The 26,766-nt window shown below is 44.7% G+C and overlaps 1 protein-coding gene across 3 annotated transcripts in view; it reads right to left on the bottom strand.

The window, feature by feature from the left end:
• Nucleotides 1-5,527: 5,527 nt before the first annotated feature.
• Nucleotides 5,528-26,766, bottom strand: part of dysf (dysferlin, limb girdle muscular dystrophy 2B (autosomal recessive)) — an 83,495-nt gene continuing 62,256 nt past the window's right edge. For all 3 annotated transcript variants that reach the window (XM_041965639.1, XM_041965641.1, XM_041965640.1), the window contains 14 exons: nucleotides 25,532-25,660; nucleotides 24,335-24,490; nucleotides 24,050-24,141; nucleotides 21,768-21,938; nucleotides 21,504-21,646; nucleotides 17,324-17,463; nucleotides 17,113-17,201; nucleotides 16,487-16,582; nucleotides 16,251-16,392; nucleotides 11,035-11,134; nucleotides 8,596-8,768; nucleotides 7,801-7,910; nucleotides 7,578-7,725; nucleotides 5,528-6,914 (listed from right to left, as the gene is read on the bottom strand). In XM_041965639.1, coding sequence (XP_041821573.1) covers nucleotides 6,858-6,914; nucleotides 7,578-7,725; nucleotides 7,801-7,910; nucleotides 8,596-8,768; nucleotides 11,035-11,134; nucleotides 16,251-16,392; nucleotides 16,487-16,582; nucleotides 17,113-17,201; nucleotides 17,324-17,463; nucleotides 21,504-21,646; nucleotides 21,768-21,938; nucleotides 24,050-24,141; nucleotides 24,335-24,490; nucleotides 25,532-25,660 — 1,746 coding nt within the window. In that variant the 3' untranslated portion in view covers nucleotides 5,528-6,857. The remainder of the gene's footprint in view (nucleotides 6,915-7,577; nucleotides 7,726-7,800; nucleotides 7,911-8,595; nucleotides 8,769-11,034; nucleotides 11,135-16,250; nucleotides 16,393-16,486; nucleotides 16,583-17,112; nucleotides 17,202-17,323; nucleotides 17,464-21,503; nucleotides 21,647-21,767; nucleotides 21,939-24,049; nucleotides 24,142-24,334; nucleotides 24,491-25,531; nucleotides 25,661-26,766) is intronic.

Here is a 26,766-nt window from a genome sequence, read left to right as displayed (position 1 = left end):
TTCTTCACCAGTTATGTCTGCAGCATCATGAGCAGTTCTTCTCCTGAATCATCAGCAAACAGCAAAAACTCGCACTTTGACCAGTGATTCCACACAATTTAACAGTTTACAACAGATGTTTGGAAAATTAAGCGTCCTGAAATCGATCCCTGTGGAACACCGCAGCCAATTCATTTCAGGCAACGTCATGGGCAGAAATCCTGCAGAGTTTGAGGAAACTTAGTGCTGTCTTTAATGTGCAAAGTTTTAAATATGAACACAGAAGCTGACATGTCACCGTGTTTTCTGTACGTAATCGTGCACGAGTTTATTTGTCATCACAATGATCCAACAATGACCATCTGCAGTCACCTCTCGCCATAGTTCCATAAATAAAATAGATGGAGAATTTAATATGTGGTGTAAATTTGATTGTTTTTACATGCAAAAATAAAGTGACAACCTTTTAAGCTTGATGTGAATTCCAGTAGTTGTAATTTAGTTCAATTTTTGTTTTTCCATCTGCTGTTTCCAACATGGAGAAGAAGCATCAAGCTCAGTGTTATTACTAATATAACACGGCAACGTTAACATGTGGTCAAATCAAACCTCGTTAAAGTTACGCAGGTTAAGAACTTCAACAGTTTGTTTAACACTGAATGAAACAGCGTTTGTGCTCGTGATGAAATCTGTAGAAATAACTTTTCATCTTCATGGATTTTCTTTCACCTCAAGTTTTATTCAGATTTCCAAACCGGCAGCAGCTACGCAGCTTTTCAGATTACAAACCCTCCGAGTTCAGCTGCAGCGCGAGCGCAGCCAAAGAACACAGACTGTGTGACAGAGGAAGTGATAACGAGTGAGAGTACAGGAGGAGGAGGAGGAGGAGGAGGTCAGGGCAGGGTGAGGAAGAGAAGAGGTGTGTTTGGAGAGGGGGAGGAAGAGGAGGAAGACAGCGAAGGTCAAAGAAAATGAGAGAGAGGAGCGAGGACAGACCACCGCCACAGCCCACCCACACTGCACACACACACACACTGTGGTCAGAGGTTCACCTGCAGTTCACGTTGACCATAACAACACCCCTGAGAAAGACAGCAGCGGGGAGAGGGAAAGGAAAAAGAGGACGGGAGCGATGTGGTATCAGGGGGGGACGGACGAGTGGAAGGAGGGGTGAGGGAATGAGGGAGGAAACGAGGGAGAGGTGGGAAGACAAAGTAATAATTTAGGCTTGTGGGAGCTCAGGAGAGGAATCGGTCAAAGAGAGTTTTCTGTCTGACTTCTGCAGACGTTGCGGGTTCGCATCAAGGTCAGTGAACTAAACACACGTGCTGTCTGCGTGCTAACACATGCATGCTAATCCAAGGCTATCACTTACACACTTACACACACACACATGATTTTGCAGGAAATTTAAACTTATTTGGAAGAAAATAAATGTTTTTACGTTATATAACTGTATTAAACTGTGGTCTAGGTAGCTTTTACACAGGCTTTTACAACTTGAGGTGGAATGTGACCAAACCAGTGCAATTTAGTGCAACCTGAACCAAATTATTCAACAAGACGCCAACTAAAATGATCCAAAAGTCTCACACTCAGGACTCACCAGGAAGCAGAAGAGCAGCATGTGATGCTATCAGAGGAGAACTAATGAAGGCAGACTGGAAACATACTTATTTACTATTAATACCAGGTTCAAGCTTTAATATAAGTGGTTAATGAGAAGTGATTTTACTGTATGTAAATTCAAACCAAACATTTTCAACCAGTTTATTAAAATGTGACGAAGATGAGAGTCTTTATCACTGTTCATGGCAATACCTGGAAGAAAGTGATATTTTTTGTTTCTCATATTGTTAATTGACCCTATTCATCATGTTAATCTTCCTTCGTACCCAAAGTTACTTTAACTTGGTTTATTTAACACTGTTTGGAGCTTAAGTTGGGAGAATAAAAAAGTCAATTTCTGTTACAAGCACTCAAACTGTGTTTAGGAAAATCATCCGAAAGTCGTCTTTTCAGCCAAAAAACTTTAAGATGTGGGAATAGACTCAAAACTCTATTCGATTTCTTTATTTTCATAATATTAGTAATAATAACATTTATATAGCATTTTAAATGCTATATAAACCACCACCACGACCATTCGACTGTCCCAGTGTGACAGGATTAGTCCCACATTGATCCCAGTCTGTGGGTGTAGCCACATTAGCTGCACAACATGCTAGCGGCAAATTAAACAGGCTAGCCAACAAAATGAACAGCAAAACAACATAAAACATGGAAGAAAAACTGTATTTTTAATTTTCAACAATGTCCCTGAAGAGTTTGAATCCAGCGAGACGTTGATTTTATCCTGATAACAAGTTCTGTAACAAAACAATATGATTGTTAATAATTACTATAATTATTAACATGATTAAGGGAATAAAACGAACCATTTTCTTTAGATTTTCTGACATAACTGCAAACCATTTTCTCATGATAATGGGTTACAAATGACAAAAAAAGGGTACTAATAACAAAAACTGATGCTTCTTTGCGCCTTGTTTTTCTCTGTGTTGACAGGCTTTCAGCAGAGTCACATGTATTGTTCATGCGTGACATATGATTAGTTTCAGAATATGTTGGACGTCTCAGGAAAGTTGCCAGTTTGCATGTTTTAGGACCATTTTTATGAAAAAAAAAGAAGTTTTGTTGGCTGTAAATCGACAGGCTTTTGTATATGAATGAATGCACAGAGGAGAGCTATGACTGGGTTACTTTGAGGCTGATATTTCCTTTAATTAAACAGTCTAATATTCTCTGTGTTCTTGCTAGTTGCACTTGTAGTCTCACATGCAAAGAATCACAAGATGCACTAATCAGAAATGCAGTTTTATTGATTCTACCGATACATAATGCAGCGCGCACAGTGTTGCTCTTTGTAGATATGAAATCAAATACACGTCATGTTGAGAATACACTCAGTCTGTGCGAAGCTCACACTGGGTTTAAACCCAGCTGCACTCCGACAGATTCCCACCAGGTTATTGATCAGTGCAGTTTTATGGCATCAGTAGATTATTAGTCATCAGCAGGAGGATATTTGTGTTTAAAGCTGCAGCAAAGTGAGAGATGTCGAGACACTGAGGGGAAAAACTGCACCCGTGGCCACACCCCGATCCCTGATGTCACAGCAGGTATTTTGCCTGGGACAGCTGATGGAAAGTCACGGATTGGGGTGTGGCCAGAAGTGGAAGTTTCATCCCATTTAATTTGTTTAAACTAGCTTCATATCAGTTTGTTCCGACACTCAGCACTTTCTGCTTCTCTGGTCTCTGCGCAGCTTCAATTCATGCCGACGCACGAGTTAGCATGACGGCGGCAGCGTTACTGTATGTCAAGGCAGCAAAGCTAAAGGCTAAAGGCACGTTACGTTCACTGACAGCATTAACATCGGGAAAAAACAGCGGCGAGCCGACGCGAAGGCATTTTGAGGCTTTTTGGAAACCGACCGACAGCAGGATTGTCTGAAGTTTCTTCCATTTCGAGGCTTGTTGAGTTACATCAGCAGGACGTTTAAAGCTCTTTCAAACATACAAAACTATTTCAAGGAAAGGATTCAATGTGATACGCTTACAAAATAAAAGTCTGTGAATTTGTCTTCACGTATCCAGACAAACATCCTGACACAAATCAAAGTAAAGGCGTCTCATCCAGGTATCTGGTGCATTCAGGCACGAAGCACTGGGATTTTTTTTCCACAAATATTACCACATTTCTTCAATATATTTACAGATTTTGCTTGAAGACAACAGCCACGTCATTTATTTTCCACAGTCTTCACTGTTATCATCAGAAACGACTGTGTGACGCTCGGTAAGAATCTCAGCGTCGATTTGCCTTTTGCTCGAGCGCATCGTGTTAGCGTGTCTGAAGACGCCTTTTCAGCAGGTTTTAGACAAAAACAGGAGGCAACATTCATTCTTACGAACTTCAAACAGCTGGAGGAAGCACATGGAGAGGTAACCTGAACCATTCGGCCAAAGCAGCTAAATACCTGAAGTGCGAACACCAATAATACTGATATTTTAATGAAAGCTTGGAACAGAAACGTTCAAACACTTCCCACAAGAGCTTCGTTTAAAACTTATCTTAGTGTCTCACAGTAGCTTTGGTGTATTTAACAGACGATGTCCACAGGATCCGGTCACGGTCACAGATATTCAAACTGGAAGGATAGTGGATCACCTCCTGCAGCAGCATCGCAGCCGGATCCAGTGAGCACGGTGTGCTCCGGGACATTCCAGGAAGACAAACGGTGCTTTAAGCTGAACATCTCGACCAGCGTAGCGACATTTGAAATCCCTGAAAATAACCACGGAGCGCTTGATTCAACTCGTCTTTGTAGTGTTGCGTCTACTTCGGAGGGTTTTTGGTGTTAAAAGAATAAAGCGCGCCTGAACGAGAACATGTTCCTGTTCGTTCTCGGAGTCGCTCAGTGTTTGTGAAGCCAGCTGAAGCATCCGAGCAAAAGGGTGAACTGGACCGACGCTCAAATTCTGATTCTGCCTTAATCTGTTGTTCAGTGAGTTTAAAACTCCAAAGAAGGTAAATCTCTGTGATGTGAGCTGAGTTCAACCTCTCTGACCACAAGCTGCCAAAATTCTGTCCAATAAATGAGCTGCCTGTGAGTCCACGTGACTCCTGTTTACAAGGCCTGGCTGGCTCGTAATTGGCTGACGTGGACCCGAAGCGAACCAAACGGGACAAAGTCAGCTTTTCCACTCCGGCGCGAACCAAAGCAAACGAACCGAACACGTGATCGAACCCGACAGAAAGTCCTTCAGCTTCAGAAGGAACCGCAGAAGAAGAGAGACGATTTAAAGCCTCTCTCCTTTTTAATTACAACCTGGTTCATCTGTGTTTCCACCTGTTTCCCTTCAGCCTCTGTTTGCTGTGGAAGTCAGTGGGAGCTATTTGAGGACTTCACACACACACACACACACGTGTATACATATATATGTACATATATATACACACACACACACACACACTTCAGGAAATCCTGTAGAATCTGGGTAGATTAGTTCCTCGACTCCATCCTTTCCTGTTCTGACTTTGTGTGTGTGTGTGTGTGTGTGTGTGTGTGTGTGTGTGTGTTCGGGACCTTAACACACACGTACAGACACACACATAAAATACTGTAAATGTGTTCAAACACACACACAGAAACTGAGAAAGCGGGTTACGTCCATTAAAAGACAGACTAACCTACACGATTCAAGTTACTGTGTGTGTGTGCGTGTGTGTGTGTGTGTGTGTGTGTGTGTGTCCTCCTTATCGGCGTACATCCATCTAAAAACATGCTTTGCACTAATAAAGCTCAAACCCCGAGATCAGCGACGGCAAATCCCCGACTTAACCTGCAGAACCCTGAGAGGGCTGAAAGGCTGGGAGGAGGAGGAGGAGGAGGAGGAGGAGGAGGAGGTGGAGGGGTATGTGGGGTAATGGCGAAGAGGAAAAAAATGTAGGACAAGAAAAATGGAATGAGGGAAAGAAAAGAGGTGACACAATTTGATGCAGGAGGAGAAAGACATGTTAAAGGAGAAGCAGGAGGAATTAAAGATGGAGGAGACGGAGGAAAGTAGGAAAAGAAGGAAAGGGAGGAAAAGGAGGAGGAGGAAAACACTTTTAAGAAAGACAGGGAAGTTAAAGGAGATGCAATGGAAAGGAAGGAAATGAGGAAATGAAGAGGAGGAGAGGGGTGAGGATGATGAAAGGAGGAGATAGAAGATGATGAACACAATGAGGTGGAAGGAGGAGGAAGCATACAGGTGAAAGAAGGAAGGAAAATAGGAGGGAAAGGAGGAAAAGGAGAAGGAGGATGACAGGGCAGGTGAGGAAGAAGACAGGAGAAAAGGAGAAGGAGGAAACGAGGAGAAACAAGAAGCAGGGAAGAAATGAGGAGATGGGATGAGGATGAGAAGGAAGAAGCCATGCAGGAGGAGGCAAAGAGCCGAGGGAAGAGGAGGGAGGATGACGATGAATAATTTTAAGCAAGATAAAGTTCAGGAGAGGTGAGGGAAAAGGAGGAAGTGAGGAAGAGGAGGAGGAGTAATGCTGATTACATATATGCTGAATACACCCAACCCAAAATTTCTGATTGCACTTGAAGGCAGCGTGTGACGTTCCAGGACGACTGAAAGAGAATAAAATCCTCATCCTACTTTAAGCTTCTTCTTCACGATGATTGAATTTTCAGAGCGATAAAGTTTGACAGTTTGAAGCCGCTCGGTGACCGCTGCCCGACCTCATCGCAGAAACAGAAACAGCAGGCGGCGCGAAGATCAGGCGGCGCAATCTTTCATTCCGTTTCCGCTGTTTGAACATGGCGGCGTTTGCCGAGGGGCTTTTATTCTCCTTCTTCTCTGCGTGAGAGCAGACGAGACGGAGCGGGAGATGAAGGAGGTGACGGAGGGACGGCGAGGACGCGGGAGACGTCATGCTGAGATCTGATCACAAGCTTGGAAATGCGTCCGCCGCCGTGATGCAGCGTTTCTGATGAATGGAGAGAAATCTAAAGGCACAAATGGACACGCAAACACACACACACACACACGTGGGAGGCGTTCATGAACCTCGGGCACTATTGCTAATCAGGTCTGTCTGTACAAAACAGTGTAAACTTATCTGGAACACACGGCGTCAGAAGAAGTTCACAAGTTCACCGCTGCAGCTCTCGCTCGCGCTCAACAACTTCAGCGAGACGAGTTTTCAAGACTCGAGAGAAGAAGAAAAACAACACGAAAAATCTGTTCGGCCTCATTTCACCCGGAGAAACTTGGTCCTCCGTCCTGTCGTCCTTTTCTTTTCCTCCGTCGCCCTCTCGTCCGTCACTCCGCCGCCTTGGCCGGTCCAAAGGGCGCCACCATCTTCATGGCGGCGTAGTTCTGCAGGATGATTAAAAAAAAGAGAGTAGAAGAAGAAAGAATGCAGGAGGAGACTTTCTCTTTAATTCTTTTTCTCTCATTTCTCCTTCCTCCTTCATCTTATTTAGTATTTACATATTTTTTCACATTTCTCACTCTTGTTTTATTTCATCGTTCTGTTTTCTCCCTGATGTCTTTGAAGGCATCAGAACATGTTTTTGTATTGCGGTGGAGCGATTCCTCGCCTTATTTTGTTCCCACCTGTATTCCCTCTCCGCCTCTGATTGGCTCTGACATTCTTTTCTCAGCCCAGTTATTTTCTTCCCCTCTGTTCCTGTATGTTAACAGATATTCTATATTTTTGTTTATTCCAACGCTGATCTTATTTTTGGAAGTCCGACCATCATTTCTGCTGGTTTTCACCACTTTCACTGCTAAAGGTTTTCCTTCCAGATCTTCTTCCTGCTCGGGTTTCTGGCCCAGTCAGACTTTGTTGTGGACTTTTCATCCTGCTCACAGATGTCAGTAGTTACCGTGTTGTCGATCCTGCTGTCATGGCTGATAGAGACGGTTGCCCGGGGCGCCCTGGTGGTGAATTGGCTGAGACGCCTACAATATAACCACCGCTTGTTCCCTGTCTGTCTCAATAAATTCGATCTGTAACAAAAACAGACTCAAACTTACCGGGAAGGAGTAGAGGAAGACGCCGAGGAAGAGGAGGATGAAGAATAGGATGATGAAGAGGATGATGAACCACTTGAAGCGCCTCCACAGGATGAACCTGAGGGTCTTATAGGGGGAGGAGAACCACAGGAAGGAGGTCTCCGGACGCCTGGGAGGACAGAGGAGGGCGAGGAAGCGTGTTTTCTTGTTTGAGCGTGTGAATGTGTGTGAATGTGGGACTCACTGTGGCTCCTCCAGGTGGGGGTTCATGTTGGGTTCGTCTCTGCCGAGGCCAGCCGGCCTCTCCTCGTGCTCCTGCTCCGAGACGATCTCCAGGGACATCTCCACCTTACCCTGGAACAGAGACGACAAGGCTTTATGGGTCGGTCCCAGCGGGAAGCGGCCGGCTCGAGGAGGTCGATGACGTAGTGGCTACACGCTAGCTAGCTAGGCTGGAACACGCTAGTGCTAGTGATTTTATCTCTGTGCTGTTTATTCCCTGTTGGCACTTGGCTCTCAGGAGTGGACGTCGTCTCATTCAATTAAGTGTTTCTTAATTAAGCTAGCGACCTTGTTATCTGTCAATCAGTAAACTCATTAGCTCAGATGCTACAATACGTTCACACAGTAGCATCGACTGCTGCCTCCCATCTGTCTGCAAACTGTTCCTCGAGTTTATTTCTGAGGAGGCTGAGTGGATCGTGCAACACAGCTAATAAGCTACGATAGCTTCCTTTAAGTGCCAAAATATGTGCACAAAATTAAAAAAGTAGTATTTTTGTATGTTAAATTCACATTTTTGTCTTTTTTTTTTTTGCTTTTGAGATTGTGGAAACAAACTGAAGCGGCTGAATCAAATTTCACAAATAAAATCCAGATTAAATTGCAGCCCAACATCCTGTTTGAGGCCAAAAATGCTAAAACACAGACAACAAGGATCACTCAAGGTCAGAGCAGAGTCAGACTGTGTTGTTTTTTTCGGCTCTGCGTGTTGAAGGTGAAGGAAGTTTTGTCTTCTGGGCGTGTTTGTTTTGCTCACCGCGATGATCTTCTGTCCGTTCTGCTCGCAGGTGCAGGGCCACCATCCTTTCACGGTCTTCTGCTCGAACAGAGACACCAGCCTGTCCGCCGGCTGCTCCAGAAGCTGCAGGTTGCATTTCTCTGGAGACTTGGCCGGACGCAGCATGTGGTTCAGGTCCATCACCAGGTGACCTAAAGAAACGTTCATAGTTCATGAGCGGCGACAACCTGCAGGCTGATCAACAAACATTTGTCACATGTGGTCCAGTTCCTGCTGCAGGTTCTGGAGCCTCTTAAGATGCTCTCAGAGGGCAGGACGAGCTCTTTAATGTACGATACGAGTCTTAAATTATGATCCTTTTGGGAAACTTCTCTTAGGCTAAAGAAGGTTTGAAAGATGGATCAGATCTGTATGAACCAGCCGTGTGAGCCCCCCCCCTGGAGCAGCTTTTTCTTAATGACTAATTACTGAGTGTTTATGAGAGAGTTATGGCGGATCCTGTGGCGAGCGCTGGTTAGTCCGCTGCTGACCATCGCTGACATTAAGTGAGGAGGGACTGTTGGTTTGATGAAAAGTGTTTTTCCAGAGCTGCTGCAGTCTGACGGCGTGATGGGGGGGGGGGGGCGGCTCGTGTCTGACCCTCGCACCGTGCGAGGAGATTAACAGCCGGCGGTCCGAGCTGACGGGCTGCAGACAGGCAGGAATGGAAGAAATGCTTTGAGGCGGCCCCACGCCCGCTGACCGTCCGCGGCGAGCAAACCGGAGCGAGACGGTGACAGACATGACCAGATCTGAGTCTGGATTCCTCATCTTGCAGAGGCGGTCTACGGACCGTCTTCCCCCCTTTCCTCGACAAAGGGGAGAAAAACGAAGCTTCGTTTTTCTCGAAGCTTCGGGGGGGGGGGGGGGGGGGGGGGGGGTGAAAGGGGAGAGGCGCGGCGCTGAGTTATTTCGAGGGCCGGGGCAGCGTCAGGGGTGAAGGAAAGGCGGAATTTTGACAGCTTGACTTCGAGGAGAAGAGAAAATAAAATCAGCCCTTCCTCTCTGTGAAATGTGCCAACACAGTGGAAATGGAAGAACGTTAATTCTAAAGATAAATGTTATCGCAGTAGTTTGTCTGTACGCACGTCGCAAATGCGGTTCTCCGGATGGATTTACCACCCAAACCTTGGCCAAAAACCAGGGGAAAACTGTGTAAATGTCGCTCCCAAAGTGAATTAACTGTATTTCTACAACCACAAATCTTGTATGCTTGTTTCTGACCTGCTTTGATAGGTCGTATTCTGGGGAAAACGGATCCACTCACTGTGATTATTGTAGGGTGAATTCAAACTAAAGAAGGCTTTTATGTTATTTTTATTTTAACTTTTACTCCAGTTATGAAGTCAAAAACACCACAGCAGCTAAGATCCCACAGAGGGACGCACCTGAATCTCTTCTGCTTCTCCTTCACTGGAATTATTCTGAATTTCACGACGAAATACAATAATTTTTTATTTGTTTTAGTTCCAGACGGTTCCAAGGTTCGACCAAAAAGGGCCAAAAATTGTGCTTTAGATTTAGATTTTTCTTGCAAATATTATCACCTAAACTGTAAAAATAAATGTATTAACAGATTTTGTTGATGTTCATGTACCATAATTATTCAGGTTATGAAAAGTTTGACCAGCAACCAGAAAAGCAGCATTTTTGGCTAAAGATGAGATGAAAGAAGTTTATTAAAGGATAACTTTCGTTTTTTACAACCTGGACTTTATTTGTAGCATTAAATATGACCATTTACTCACCCAGACAACTTTGGTGGCATTTGGAGTCGTTTTGAAGAAATTAGCCCCAGAGGAGCGGCGCGTATATCCGTATAATGCGAGTACTCGGGGCATCCATGCGCAGCCTCTATATAACGCATAATCTGCAGCGAAACTCGTTCATATTCCAATATTTTGTTATGATATGCTGGTGCTATTCCCCTCTGAGCCCGTGGTGGCATGTTATCAACATCCGGCGTCTCGAGACAACTACCTCTGACGTGGATGATGTCATTACCGGCGGTCGGCCACAAATACGCAATAACGAACCATAGCTGTGCCAAACTACAGCTAAACTAGCCGACCGCCGGCTCAGAGCAGAATAGCACCAGCATATCAGAACTAAATATTGGAATATGAACGAGTTTCGCCGCAGATTATGCGTTATATAGAGGCTGCGCATGGATGCCCCGAGTACTCGCATTATACGGATATACGCGCCGCTCCTCTGGGGCTAATTTCTTCAAAACGACTCCAAATGCCACCAAAGTTGTCGGGGTGAGTAAATGGTTGTATTTAATGCTACAAATAAGGTCCAGGTTGTAAAAAACGAAGGTTATCCTTTAACGTCTGGGCAGAAATATGATCTTCTCTGGTTTAAACATGAAGAAGCAGACAAACGGGAAACTTCACAAAGGTCACACACTCTTACCGAGGTAGTCGTCGAAGGAGAACTTGTCGTTGTCCCACACCTGGACGGTCAGTTTAGGAGCCAGTTTAGTCTCAGCTTTATCCAGACTCCAGAAATGCTCCTGCAGACAGGAGACAGGATGTATATTCACTTTATATCTGTTTCTAACGGCTTAAAGGAGCAGTTCACCCCAAAATCAAAGATCAACCCGTCCAGATTGTTTTGCTGTGGTCATTTTTCTTTCAGAAATCATCACCTGGTTCCTCAGCATAAACCCACAGACCTTTGAGCAGTTTCATGTTACATTTCAGTTACATTTCTCTGTCCTTTGACCCTCATTGGAAGAGTTTTAAAAAACAATACACACAAACAGGACCTGTGGAGCGAGTGTTAATGTTCTTAAATGTAATATTCATCTGTTGTGTCTGTTCAGCTGTTCTCTATTATGTATGAAGATGAAAAAGTCTCATTTATTAGTGAGATGTTTGTTTTCCCCAGTTTTCTTTTGTCAGCAAACCTCCAACCTCATCACAGTCAGTGAGACAAAAGCCGAAACCCCCCCCCACAACAAGCCTCTGAAAGCACCAGCTCGTCTCTTCTTCAGTCCTCTTTCAGAAACTCTCCTCTGTTCTCTGATTGAAGCTGTGAAACTGCGCTGCATCGACACGTCTCTCGCTACATCCCCACATCCACACTGGAGCTGTGCGTGTGTGTGTGTGTGTGTGTGTGTGTGTGTGTGTGTGTGTTAGACCTATTATCGCCTCTGGTAAATTCACAGAAAACTGCCAGACAGTATCTGATCCTGTGTCACCGCTGTGCTAATGGGCTTCACTCTGCAGCTGCTGCACACTGACTTTCCTCTCCTCGTCTTTCCATTCCCTCACTCGCCCTTTTTTATCTGTGTGTGTGTGTGTGTGTGTGTGTGTGTGTGTGTGTGTGTGTGACTGTGACTCTTTGGCTGTTGTTGTGTTGATAAAAAATATGGCTTTTCACACCTGAAATAAAACAGCTCCCCTGTGATTTGCAGCAAAATGTCAATACATCACAGCAACGTCCCTAAAAATACTCGGCGAGGAGATTTTCCGCAAACTAAAAAGCTGCTCTCGCCGGCCTCACACACTCGCCTGAACCCCCCCCTCTGAATTTTATGAACTCTGCTAATAACCAGGACGGGTGACGATCGATTTATAGCAAAGTGAGGAAAGAGAAGCTTTTGGCAAAAGCCTCTTCTGTCGCTCTGTTGAAGGACCAGTCTTTCATCGTGATCGGTGAATCCCAGCACACTGGTTTCCTGCTGGGGGGGGGGGGGGTCCACAGCGTCTGAGTCTCTGTCCTGATTTACACTCATGAGACGGGTCTGTCCATCTTCTTCCTGACACTTATCCGGGTCTGGGTCCTGCTAACTGAAGGCGTCCCAAATCAGGTTCCCAAAACCGCCTCAGCTGGCTCTGTCATTGTGAGCCTCTGCCAGATGTCTAACTTGGGGGTCTCAAATCCTGGATCTGATCCTGGATCTGTGAAGACTTCTCTTCTGAACTCGTGACTCTGTCTCTAGGGACGGTTGAGTATAAGACGGGTTTATCTGTTAATGTTAACAGTAATTTGTCAGCCGATGTTACGTTCACGTTGTTCATTTCCTGCTTTTTTTTGGCTTTCAGCTGGTGGGCGGGGCTTCAGAGACCCAGGTGCATCACAGTTCAGTGTTTTATATTTGCTTTGGCTCCCAACTCCCAACATGCCAAACTCAATTTTAACAAAACAGAATTCAAAACTCGAGATTACGTGCTCATATTAGGGCAAATTTAAAGCTCATTACACAGATTACAGATCAATGAACTGATTAGATTAGCATGCAAATCAATATTTAGAGTAAAACATCATATTCAATGAATAAAATGAAGGTTTTCATTATTTTAAATACTGACTTCTGCATTTTTTTTTGATTGTTGTTGTTTGTGTAATGTTCAGGAAGTGACCGCTGCAGGCTGGTTCAGTTATACAAACGACTTAGACCTTTTTATTTTGCAATGCTAAATCATTCCGTACGTATTACCTGCACAACTTAACTTACATAACATACTTAAATGTAATTAATTTAACTCAAGCCATGACCTTTTCTATCACGTTGTAAAGGCTTTCTGCAGAAAGGCTTTCTTTCTGGCAGGTGTGACGTGACAACAACGTCAGTATTTGACATCCTGAGCGTCAGTCCAGGCATTACATGCTGAGCCACAGCCGGAAAGTTTGGTTCTCCAGGTGAGAAATCAAAGGAAATTACACAAAAAGCCTCCTGAGCAGCACTTTATATTCATTTTATATGCTCTCTATTAAGCTTCGTATGCTGACTTTTGTTCTGGTACTCTATTCTGTCACTGAATATCCTGCTTAAAATGCCAGAGATGCTTCACTTTGCACTTTCTGTCATTTTAACCTCAGCTATGGCAACCAAAAAGGGACAAACAGGACTTTTAGCAGGAGTTTCTCTTAACGAATCATCTGATTTGTGGAACAAGTCTCTCTGCGTCCGTGTGTCTGAATGACGAACGGACTCGTCTTCGTCTCCGCTGCTTGTGTCACGACTTCACACGAACTCTCTAACTCAGAGTCTAAATCCACATCATGCTCTCACGCTTCGTAATGACACACAAACACCGAGGGTAAACACACTACACCCAGTGTGTGTGCATGTGTGTGCGTGTGTGTGTGTGTGTGGCTGCTCTCTGCAATATCTAACAACATCAATCAACTTCCTTTTTGTTGCCAGCATGCTAAGTACAGAGTCTTGTTCAGTCTTCTCCCTCATTTCCTGCATCCATCTGTCTCCGTCTCTCTTTCTCTCTCTCAAATCAAATCATGTCTGTTGGCACAAAAAAGTTACGTTAAAGTATCGCCAAAGCTAAATTTTGTTGAATCCAATGAACATTTTATAGGAAAACTTAATCCGTCAAAAATAATTGTGTCAGGCTTACGGTCATAATACTTTCTTTTTTTCTGAAATAATGTTGTGGTGCTATTTGAAGGAATTTAATAAAAAGGTATAAAGTGTATTTTTTGGTGAAATGGAAGTTCCAGTGAGAAACATGCTGTTCGTACGAAGAGACTATTTGTCCAGAGGACTGATAGAGAGCTTCATCACATGATGCAATCACCTGAACATCAATACCAGCACAACCAATCGGCTTGTGGCGTAAAAGGTGGAGGCTTCACACACACGTTCAACCTGCAGCACAGACGATCCAAACAATATGGTCACAATCTGCCTTCTGTTCCTGAGTCCTGCTGCTGAATAAATGACAGAAAACAGTTTCTGCACAACATTATGATGAAGCTGACCTTTAACCTTTTGGCAATAAAATGTCATCACTTCATCATTTTATCCTCAGAGACATTTGCGTGAAATTTGGTCATAATTAGTGTTTGAATTTTGATTTATGATCAATAATGTGTTTCGTTAGCTCACAGCGACCTCTGACCTTTGACCACCAAATCAGTTCATCCTCGAGTCCAAATGAAGGTTTGTGGCAAATTTGAAGAAACTCCCTCCAGGTGCTCCTGAGATGTCACGTTCACGAGAACGGGACGAACAACCTGAAAACATAACACCTCCACGGCTGCCGCTGTCATCAGCTGGTCAGAAACAGTCAATATGAACTTTCTGGTTTTATGTAAGCTGATGAAACTGTATGTCGTTGTTCGTTATGCTGCCCCCAAGTGGCTAAAAAGGAGGAGGAGGAGTAGCGGAGATGTGGAGGTCTGCAGTGTTTATCAGCTTAAATTTATTTAAATTTATTGGGACTGAGCTGGGTTCTATGATAACAGCCTCAGAACCAACTACCAGAGCGGTCATAACATTTCAACATGCAAATAAACTTTACATTATGAATCAATTAGTTTTTAGGTGGTTTTTCGGGGGTGTGAGGGGTTAAATAATCTGTCAGCCCCCCTGAGATGCTTTACATTTCATTCATTTTGCATATATGAATGAACACGACTTGAACAAACATGAAGTCAGAAGTGTGATACTAAAATAGTCATAATCCTGAGAAAACACACTTTGTTTTCTGAGCTGAACCAATCGAGTGCGAGCGTTGATAGTGCTGCTGATCAGCCCCTGTGACTCACTCATTATCTCACCAACCCCTGAGGTTTCTGGCTTCATAAACTCTGGCACCGGCTTTGTTTTGGAGTGAAAGCTCTCCACCCAGCGGAGCTTTCACTTCAACCTCCAGCTCGTCTTTTCGGCCGCCCGCTGATTGAGGACGCTGCTGCGAGCGAGCGAGCGCCGTCGTAAAACATGTCGGCCGGGGACGGCTAAGGAGGCGCAGGTTCACGCCAAGAAAAGCAAATGACAGCCGTGTTGTTATTCCAGCGTTCAGTGTGATGTTGTTTTAGCTCTTCGCTAGCCGGTTCTGTTGACGGCTCATGGTTCCCTCCTCTTTCTCGTAAAAATGTCACTTCATTATTTTTGTTAATTGAGGGCTGCTGTGGATTCTAGGGAATGTGGGGACCTCCTGCTTTCATTCATTTGCATTGGATTAATCGAATAATTCATTGTAAACAAGTTCAATAAAACAAAATAACACATGTGTTCTGACTCTTCCCTCCCTGTGGCTTTCAGCCTCAAGATCACAAATATATAGATTATTTAAAATAATTTGCTTGTTATTCCCTAAAACAGATCGTCGCCGTTGTTTTTACCAAACTTTATTTAAACAATAGCAAATAATGCATTTATTTGGGACTATTTTCTGCGGCGGATGAATGTTGTGGAGTGTTTGTGGCAGCAGGACGGTGTGTGTGAGTCAGATTAAACTACACTGTGTGTGTGTGTGTGTGTGTGTGTTCATGGTAATGAAGGAACATGTCAGCCAGAGCAACAGCGTGACTCACCGATGTGTTTTTAATCGTTCCTGGACAACACGGAGCTCGATGACACAGAGGCGGAAAGTACACGAGCCATTAAATAACAAGTTTGAGGTATTTGTACTTGAGTTTATCTAACTGATACGTCCAATGCACAACATTCCAGATGGAAATATGATAAAACTAATTATTAACGTGCTAAATATGATGCAGCATTATGGATTAAAGGCCTCACAGGTGTTTTCAGGTACGTCTCGTTGCACATGATAATGACTTGTGTGTACAAATGATTATCTTGTGTGCATGTGATTAAAACACTTCTTCTTCTTTGTTTCTCTTGCTGCAGGTTAGAGACAGGAAGTCACGTGTCTTACCTTCCTGTCGACCACACACAGCTGCTCGGCCGGTAGATAGTGGAAAGGAAACAGGAATCTGTAGTTGAAGTTGCCCTCGCCGCCCAGAGAGCGGTAATGGACGTCGGTCTTCTGCTTGTTGTGTTCGTGTCCGTCGAGCCAGCTGGGAGAGTTGTGAGGGTGTGAGTGGACGCTCATGTGATTTGTTTTTTAATTGATTAGTTATTAAGTATCAATACTGATTAAGTCCCTCCTACCCTTTCACGTAGATGTCGCTCATTTTCTCGCCGCTGATGCTGACGTCGTCCAGGATGACATCACTGGTGTTCCAGATGATGCAGCGCAGGAAGAACCTGAAGAAGATTCGACACACACCTGATCAACTATTGATGTATTATTAGCATATTGATTACAATATTTTTCATTGCTATTATTATTTGACATGATTGCTGACTGATACTGACTGATTGACAACTGATTGACTTGTTAAGCGATATACTGATTGATGGACCAACTGGCTCACTGATAGACTGATTGATTTCAGTCTTGATTGACTTTATTGACTGACAAACTGACACAGGTAGTGATTGACCGATTGATATACTGATTGATTAAGTAACAAACTGTGCCTGATTGACATCTTGCTTGACTGACTGACTGATTGAGTAATCCACCAAGTGATCGATTGACTGATTGATATACTGATCCACATATTGTTTGACTGACATCCTAATATACCGACTGATCAACATAGTTATTGATCGATTGACTGACTCACTGACAGTCTGACTGACTGATGGACCAATAGTGTGTGTTTGTGTGTGTGTGTGTGTGTGTGTGTGTGTGTGTGTGTGTGTGTGTGCATGTGTGTGTGTGTTCCTACTTCTTAGCCTTTCGCGGTGTGACATTGAACGGGGGTCCAGGGGGTCCCAGGGACTTGGGGAAGAGATCCACCCACATCATCAGACGCCCCTGACAGACAGCACCAACAGCCAGTCAAAGGACAGATATGAACATGGAAAAAAACAACCAAAAAGAAGACGGGATGGTGGAAACACAAGGACACACCTGTGATCACACTGAGTGTGAGTTACCTGCTCGATGTCAGGCTGCAGTGGGCTGTAAAGCCGTCTGGTCTCCACATGCTCAGGAACAAGACCCAGTTTCCTCAAGATGTGGAGAGACAGTCGCTCCTTAAGTGGGCCAAGGTGACGTTTGGACGTATTTCTGTCCTCTGAAAACACACACACACACACACACACACACACACACACAGGCATATGCGTGAAAGTGAGGTTTAAGTGAAGGTCATAGCACGCTTTATACGCCTGTTAAAGATCTCAGAGTGCAGAATGGAAACACAAAATACTGGGTGGACTGGGAGGAGAGCAGTTCAGAGGAATTATTCATTATTCACACACACACACACACCCACACACACACACACACACACACACACACACACACACTAAACTGTTCATTGGTCTTTGCATCACAACTGAATGAGGAAAATCAGCACTGCTTCCAATCAAAACTAAAATATCAAACTAGCGTCAAAAGTTTATGACTGTAAACTTAAAGTCACCTCGACTGTGAGAGGGAGAGACTGAGGAGAGGAGGCAAAGGAGAAGAGAGGAGGCGAAGGAGGAGAAGAGAGGAGGCGAAGGAGGAGAAGAGAGGAGGCAAAGGAGGAGAAGAGAGGAGGCAAAGGACGAGAGAGGAGGCAAAGGACGAGAAGAGAGGAGGCAGATGAGGAGAGAGGAGGCAAAGGACGAGAAGAGAGGAGGGAAAGGAGGAGAAGAGAGGAGGCAAAGGAAGAGAAGGGAGGAGGGAAAGGAGGAGAAGAGAGGAGGCAAAGGACGAGAGGAGAGGAGGCAAAGGAGAAGGGAGGAGACAAAGAATAAGAGAAGTGGAGAAAAAGAAGGAGAAGAGAGGAGGGAAAGGAGGAGAAGAGAGGAGGCAAAGGAGGAGAAGAGAGGAGGGAAAGGAGAAGAAGAGAGGAGGGAAAGGAGGGGAAGAGAGGAGGCAAAGGACGAGAGGAGAGGAGGCAAAGGAGAAGGGAGGAGACAAAGAATAAGAGAAGTGGAGAAAAAGAAGGAGAAGAGAGGAGGGAAAGGAGGAGAAGAGAGGAGGCAAAGGAGGAGAAGAGAGGAGGGAAAGGAGAAGAAGAGAGGAGGGAAAGGAGGGGAAGAGAGGAGGCAAAGGAGGAGAAGAGAGGAGCGAAAGGAGGAGAAGAGAGGAGGCAAAACATGAGAGAAGAGGAAAGGAAACAAACTAAATTTTAAGTGAACGAAAGGATGAGAATAAATGAAAGGAAAGGCAGAGGAGATGAGACAAGAGGAAGGAGACAAAAGAGAGTGAGGAGGAGAGAAGGGAAAGGGAGGAGGGGAAGAGACAGGGAGAGAAAACATAAGAGGAGAGATGAGGAGAAACAGAGGTACAGAAAGTTGAAGACAAACACAAGAAGAGGAAGAAGGGATGGGAAGGAGAAATTGTGAAACAGAACAGAAATTAATGCAGAAAATGAGAAAGGATGGGAAGAAGGGTGAAAATGAGGACAAGAAAAAGAGAGAGAAGGAAAAAGTGAGAACAGAGAGGATGATATGCAAGACTGGAAAGAAGAGGAGAAAACCAAGGAGTGGAGGAGAAAGTAGAGAGGAAGGTGAGTGAAGAAAGACACCACAGGAAACTTGGATTAAGACATGATAAGAGAGAGAAAGAGAGAGGAGAGGAGGTTCAGGAAGAGAGGAGAGAAAGAGAACAGGGACAAGAGAAGGAGAAGGTGAAGAAGACAAGAAGATGAGGGAAGAGAGGAAGAGATGAAAGGTAAAGAAAAGAAGATGGCAGAGAATGGGGAGAAAGGTGAATGAAAGGAGGAGGAAAGAAGAAGAACACACAACAGTGAAGGAGTGAACGAAGTCATCAGGAGAAACGAGTGAAGAGCGAAAACAGAAAGAAGGGAAAGAGAAAAGCCTACGGACAGAGAGATAGAAAGAAAGTGCACAACAAAAATCAGTGGTCGGAGAGGAAGAGGAGCGCGGCCTCTCGGCCAATTAGCAACCACCTTTGACGGACAGCAGGCTGACGCACGGTAACCGCGGCAACTGTGGAAAGAGAACGCGGCGGCGGCTCCTCGCTAACCGAGAGACGACCACGATGTTGACGTTGGCTTGTACGCACGCACACACTCGCACACGCACACACACACACAGTTTGTACCATAAATCACCATAACGACAACCATGACCTTGCATCGCACCAGCCATGGAACATATGTGTGGGTTCAGAGTGTGTGTGTGTGTGTGTGTGTGTGTGTGTGTGTGTGTGTCAGGGTGAAAATGAATCTTGAATATTTATCTCATCTCTCTGCTTTTCAGGTGGTCCTGCGGTTTAACTCCCTCCCTCCATCCTTTCCTCCTCCACTCCTCCCAAGCGCTACAGTCTTAGCAGCGGAGGAGGAGATGGGGGAGGCGGACCGAGACCTGGAGAGGAGAGATGGGGGACAAAGAACGGAGCGAAGACGAGAGGAGCAAGGAAAAAAAGAGGAAGAGGAGAAGGCGGCAAGAGAGGATCGAGGAGAAAACAGGAGGGAAGAGAGTGAAGAGGTTGATGATGAGGAGGAGAAAGTATGAAGGAGAGAAAATGAGGGAGAACGAAGGAAAAATTTTGACAAATTTTAAGAAAATCTGCAGAAAAAGATGCAAATTGAAGCCACGACTGTTCGGTGAATATTCGGAGTTGCTTCTTTGATAGAAACAGTAGGTGGCGCTATTTTCCAGTCAGGTGCCATTAAGGCGTCACAGAAGAAGTTATGTATTGATTTGAGGAAGGTTACGTCTCCTCATCGCTCCACACAGATCTCATGCCTCTCTTTCTGTTGCACTTTGCTGCATTTTCTTCCTATTATTACACAGACTTTTCCCCATTTTTGCGATATTTCGACCTTCTTCTCAACTTCACGGCCAGGTTCAGCGCGTGGAAATGAGTTTGTGATTCACTAAAGCAGCCTTCAGGTGAGACAGGCAGAACCACACACGAAGAACAGGCCAATAGGATCAGGATCATGTCAATCCCAATAAACATGACTCCATATTGTCTAATAATAATCAACACACCCTCATGAAGAGGAAGCCAGAAGAGAGGAGGTGTGTGTGGTGTGGGACGGGGGAAAGAAAGAAAACGAAAGAGAAAAAAGGCAGAAAGCTGTAAAAGAGAAACGAAAGAGAGGAGAGAGGGAGATATGGGTGGAGTGGGAGGACAGTGCCGAGTGATTTATTTTATTTGCTGTGAATTTACTGATTGTGTAAGAACACACACACACACACACACACACACATACACAAATATGACGACGATATGAGTGTGTGCAGTTTGTATTTTCATTAAAGTGACGCTTTTTTTTAATGGTGGAAGGTCTGATGGAGTCTGAGTCAATCAGCAAAGAAGGGCGTATGAGTGTTTGTGTGTGTGTGTGTGTGTGTGTGTGTGTGTGTGTTAAGTGGCGCCGATGATGCCTTAATCGAACTCTCCTGTACTTGAAGCTTTCCAGCCTCTCACTCTATTTGACTCTCTCTCGCAAGTTTAGTTTTCACTTCACAAGGGATTTAATGGTACCACACACACACACACACACACACACACACACACACACACACACACAAACGTTAAGTTGTGGTTATGTAATGTAAAACTGGATGTTTTGGAGGATTATATTCCAGCGTCGCAGGCATGAAACGGCCATCTTTGCCGTCTGGTGGATGCAGTTTTCATCCTCCAGGTAAACAAATGGAGGCGATCACATGTCAGCTGCTGGCTTTGGGATTGGTCGAGTCTCGAGTGTGATGAACTAGTTTTCCAGTCACTCCACGTCCTGTTCGCAGGATGACTTTGACAATCTTGTTTTAGAACTGATACAAGCTGCAGAGAGCTGTGCTGTTATTAGCATGCTAGCCTTGCTTGCTTCCACAGTTCATGTTTACAACCCCACCCACATCAATTCCTGTCCTCTCTGCTTTAGGCAGGTATATTTCTCCAGGTGGATTTCAGTGTGCATGCTCAGCAGCACTCATATCTGACTGTTTGACCGCTAACTTTAACATAATCGTGCTTACATCCAAAAAAAAGTGTTTTGCAGATGATTTTTACAAACAAAAGTCGTCCTGGCCTCACATTTCTGTCTCTGCACACTCTCAAATCTTCATTTGCAGACTTATTACCACACATGTTTAGTTTTTAGCATTTATTTTTGATGATTTATGAGCATTCGTCACTCACCGAGGTCTGCAGCAGAGTACTGGTCTCCTCTGAAGTGGACTACGTCGTCTTGGTAGACCGGCTTTGGCAGGTTTCGCCGCTCACACACTCTGTGCAGCAGCTGCCTGGGTGTCAGCTGGTCTCGCCACTGGTTCACCCCTGAGCTAATGGGCGAGAGACACAGAAAGAGAGTGTGTGAGACAGAGAGAGGGGGCAGAGGCCGCAGAGGAATATGTGACAGCTAGCATAAATAACAGGAGTCATCGGGGGGTCGTCTCTACTCACACACAGTAGGACTGTGGCAGGCCACAGGTGGCTCCGTATTTGGACAGGAAGCGATTCTCCAGGTCGATCACGGTCTCTCCGATCTTCTCGTCTTTGCTCAGCATGTCGTGGTCGTACACCATCACCCGAAGGTCCTTCTCCAGAGGCAGGGAACAGGTGAGCTCGAACATCCTGAAAGAAAGAGGCGGCAAGAGATGGAGAGCGGTCAGAGGTGAGATTAAAAACCTCCAGGGGCTGCAGGTAGCAGGAGGTGATGTGACGATGAGGTCCCCACAACTCCCTCTGGTAGCCATATTTAAGGTTCAAGCCCTTTCTCATCGCACGACTGCATAATTGCGTTATTTAATCACTTTTCAGAGCATGTAAATGTGATCAGATGCTGTTTTCAGTGTCATGTTCAGTCCTAACAGTCTGCAGCATGAGATAAAATCCCCCAAAGAAAGAGAACGAGAAGGAATCTATGGATGTGGAGAGTCATCACCTTTATGTGAAGGAATCTGGAATCTGATCTCTGAAGTCTGAACCTCAACAAGAACAAAAAAAGTCATGTCATGTCTTCAGTTTACAGGCTGCACTCTGAGCTCTGATGCTGTGATTGGTGTGAGTGCAGCGACCCCTAGTGGTGTAAAACGAAAAAAAAAAAAAAAGCCCAAAGGAAACAATGAAGAGAGCGAGAAGGAAAAGTGATCCGATGGCCACCAGCGTATTAGAGAGCGCGACATAAATCTGTCATCCTGTTGAATTCGAGCATGTAGTCAATCATGCTGTTAGTTTCACTGTATGTTACGTGATGTCTTCATGGAAAAGATTGCCTTCGTGTCAACCTGAGTAATGTGTTTGGGCTGGAAAGAGAAAGTCCACCCATCATTTAACATGTTCAACGAGGATGAGAATGAGCTCGAGTCTTTTGGTTTTTTCTTTAAGTCTCCAACTAAAACCACAATTATATGTGACACAGCTGAGATGAAGGAAGCAAGACCTCAGAGGAAGGAGAAGCCAGGAAGCTGTAAGGGAGCAGGTGGCTTTCGTTGGGGTCTCAGACGATCAGGTGCTGGATCAGGCAGAGAGCCAGGACTTCAATTTTTAAATGGGCCCTTTAATTACAGAAATGAATACTGTTCGCCTTCCTTTGACGGCTTCCAACTGGCAGCCTCCATAAAAGCTGCAACGACTGGTATCAAGCTCGTTATTTACCAGCGAGAGTTCGACTCATTACGATCGACAAATCGTACGAAAATGAAATATTCCATCCAATCTGTCACGTATATTTTATGCTGTGGATTGTGCAGAATAACACATCCTTTAATTATATTTTGATTCTGTTCAAGCAAACACCTTCTTGTTTGGATGGCCTGGCTGGTTATTGTTTAAGTTGATTGCAGGGAGGAAGAGAAATCGACTGCTGGGCGAGATAGATCGACTTTTGACAAGAGAGAGAGAGGGCCGTGCTGTCGATTCATAAGATCATCGAAACAGAAACGTTGATGCTTTCAAATCAATGCAAGTCAGGTCGGAATTATCAGCTCTATCATTCTAACTCTGTTAAAGTATTTATAAGTCGATGCTGTTGCCCTCGATCACTGTGACAGGCGTGCTGTGATTGGTCCAGACTTCAGCTGAATAAAAGCTGTTTTTCACGTTTTTTTTAGAAAGGAAAACATGTTTTTAGTCTTTATTGTGTATTAAATGTTAAATATGTGTAAATATGTGCTCACAGTCATTTAGGATGGGCCAGTTGTTAAAGGCCCCAGTGCTGCTCCTGGGCTGGAGGAGCTGGAGCTACGCATCACTAAAGCAGACTGTTGACTAGAGCAACTTAACAGCGGGTTTTAGCTTGAGCACGACATTGTCACATATTCAGAGATGAGCCCAGAGCCGAGAAGCGACGGGGGAGGATGGACGCATTTTTGTGGGTTCATCCAGCGAATTCCGAAATGTCGGCTCTGTGAAGGCTTTCGATGAAGAGGAATTTGTCAGCTTTACAAAAAGTTAGAGATTTCAGTTGTAAACCGATCCACTTTAAATGAAGAGACAGAGAATCAGGCTGAAACCAAACGTCCACCATCCCGGACTGCAGACTGATCCCATGTGGACTTTGTCTACGTGTTGCGTGTTGTGTTCAGGGTCATCACGTCACGTCACCGGAGACACAACAACATGAGATGGACTGGACTCTCTCCCGAGAACAAGCCTGTATAGTCTGCAAGTCTGCGATTTAAGGGAAGTCTGGACATTTGAGTTCAGCCACAGACCGACAGAGAGCTCAAAGAGATGACACGTACTTCCCAAAGACAGGGTCCAGTGTGCAGGGGATGTAGTTTTCATGGTCGTTAACGGTCTTTTTCCCCAAAGTGATCTTCACGTAGGGGTCACACTAAAAACACAAGAGCAGAAAACAAACTTTTCAACTCATCTGTTGTCTCATTCTTTTCTTTCCTCGTCATTTCTTTGAATTCAGCACCATGTATCCATCGTTCCATTTTGTAATCCATTACATTTCATAATTAAAAATAATAATCAGATGCTCGTCTATCCGTCCCGCTTTCTCTTCCTCTGTCCCCTCCTACCTTCCCGTTGGTGTCTTTGGGCTGCAGTCCCTGAGCCTGGATGACGTAGACTCGGACCAAACACTCCTCGATGCCGTTGGGAGGGAGCTTTCTGAACTGCCTGGGGGGTGCGGGGGTGGAGGGGTCGTCCGGCAGCGGGTAGATCTTAAACATACCCTGGTTAACGAGGGGGATTGTGGGGTCAAAGCAGACATTAATTACAATATTTACAATGTGAGATACAGACAGTGGTGGAAAGTAACTAAGTACATTTACTCAAGTTCTGCACTTTAATACAATTTGAGATACTTTTACTTATGAGAGTACCTCAGTTTCATGCTACTGCAGCTGCAGTAACAGGTTATTTTATTTTTCAGAATTTGAGACTGAGCCATAGATGAAACTATCCGAAAGTGTGGAAAGTAGTTAAAATGTGTACATTAACTAGTACTTTTACTTTAATACTTTTGTGCTTTTACTTCAGTGAAATCTTCAGGTTTATTTTTATTTACTTCTACCACCTTCATACTAATTAACTGTTAAAAATACAACAACACCATGATTTCCTGGAGAACTTGCTTCCTCATTTGTTGAGTCATTCTTGTCATGCTTTGCTGTGATTGGCTCAGCTGTTTCAAGGATATTAGCCCAATGATGTGACTGGCTAGCTTACTAACCCCCACACCCTACATGACCTGATGCAACAGCTGCACTTAAAGACACCCACACACATCAGTTTGAGTTCATCCTTACTGTTTGCTCAACTGAAGATATACAAAAATAAAATAAAAAGAAATGAAATAATTTGTCAGTTACGGTTTGTAAAGTTTTTGGCACCATTTTCGTAGCTTGCTCTCGGATGCCTGTTGCTTTCAGTCTGACCTCACCTGGGCTGTTATTGGCTGCTCAAACCCTCAACTGCCCGAAGAACCACAGACCACAAGAACTGGCAGTGGATCATAAATGATTGAGAGGGATTGCTTTTGTGTGAGTCTATACATTGTTTTTTACTAAAATCCTGCATAACATACCTTTAAAATGGGGCCAGTGACATGAATGACCATGAACATAACATATAAAATAAGTAACATAGAACCACATAGCAGAAACAAGCACAACAGAACGGAACAGAACAAAAAGGAAGCTAAATGTCAAAGCTAAAGCTAAACTGGACAGAAAGTAACACAAACATCAAACAGTGTTTAAAACAGTTTTTACCTTGAACTCTCCCACAACTGAGGGATCTTCTGCATCATCCTGAGTCTTCCCTCTGTAAAGCTTGAAAGTCTGACAGAAATCTGAGAGACCCTCAAAACCGTCCACCTTCTCTAACTCGCGGTCGTACACCTGAGGAAGAGGAGAGGACTTCGTCACATATCACTGACAGCGCTGTTCGTGCGACGCAATGAAAAGGAGAGGGGGGGGAAAGGTGAGGAAGAAGAGCAGAGGAGGAAGGGAGGAAAGAGTGACAACACGGCGCTCGTGAGAGTAAATCTTTAAACAGGAACACACACACACACACACACACGCTGGTGTTTCCATCAGAATCATCTTTATTTCTAACGGTCTTTAGCTCTCTGACAGAACACACACACATTGTTCGACATGGCATCATAGCTGAGGACTGGCCAGTTCAAGTCCACTGGTCCTGGATTAAACCTGAGCCAAGAGCTACTCAACACGATATTACAGTCGCACTGCAGGGGCGCTGGCACGAGGCGAGTGTGTGTGTGTGTTTGTGGATGCACACATGCTGAATCTGGGCAGGGGCGACCATGTGTCAAAAGCACAAAAAGATTCATTTGTTTTCATTAGCCATGTTTGTTTACACCAGTCGCACACATCCCCTCGTTCTTTTCCTATCACGGAGGAATGGCAGCTCTGCAGCCGGCGAGCTCCCCGAGCTGGAAAACGGTGGTTCACTTCGGCATCAGACCGACGGAGCTAGAAGCGGCAGAACTGCGGCGCTATCGACGGGAGAGGGGGGAAAATGAGGATTCACTGTATCCCCCCGTAATTAGCCAATAAGCGTAGCCGCAATCTCAATATTATCATTCCAACACATAATTCTGCAGCGTACAGCTGTCATTTCTCATACGATGTACAATTTGTGGTTTGTAAGTTGTGCACACTCTGGGGAGACGGGGCTTTGAGAGCAGCTTCATCTTCCACTGCAACGTCTTTGTAATTAAACAAAGGGAACAAAGAGGCTAGTTAGGAAAGAGCGAGATGTGGGGAGATGAGGGGCAAGAGGGAGGAGGGAGATGAGAGGAATGAAGGGTATATGGTCTAAGATTTGGGTGGAGAAGGGGTGAAAGAGTTGGAAAAGCAGGGTGAGGATTTGGGGGGGGAGGAACAGGACAAAGAGAGAGTGATGAGGGGGGATGATGTAAACGAAAAGAGAGGTCTGGAAACAGTGGTTCATTTCACTGCTTGAGCACCAAACCCAGTAC

Source organism: Chelmon rostratus, chromosome 23, assembly GCF_017976325.1.
Source record: "Chelmon rostratus isolate fCheRos1 chromosome 23, fCheRos1.pri, whole genome shotgun sequence".
Lineage (NCBI taxonomy): Eukaryota > Metazoa > Chordata > Actinopteri > Chaetodontiformes > Chaetodontidae > Chelmon > Chelmon rostratus.
The sequence above is the reverse complement of the archived record's forward strand: the minus strand, read 5'-3'. Positions and strand labels throughout refer to the sequence as shown.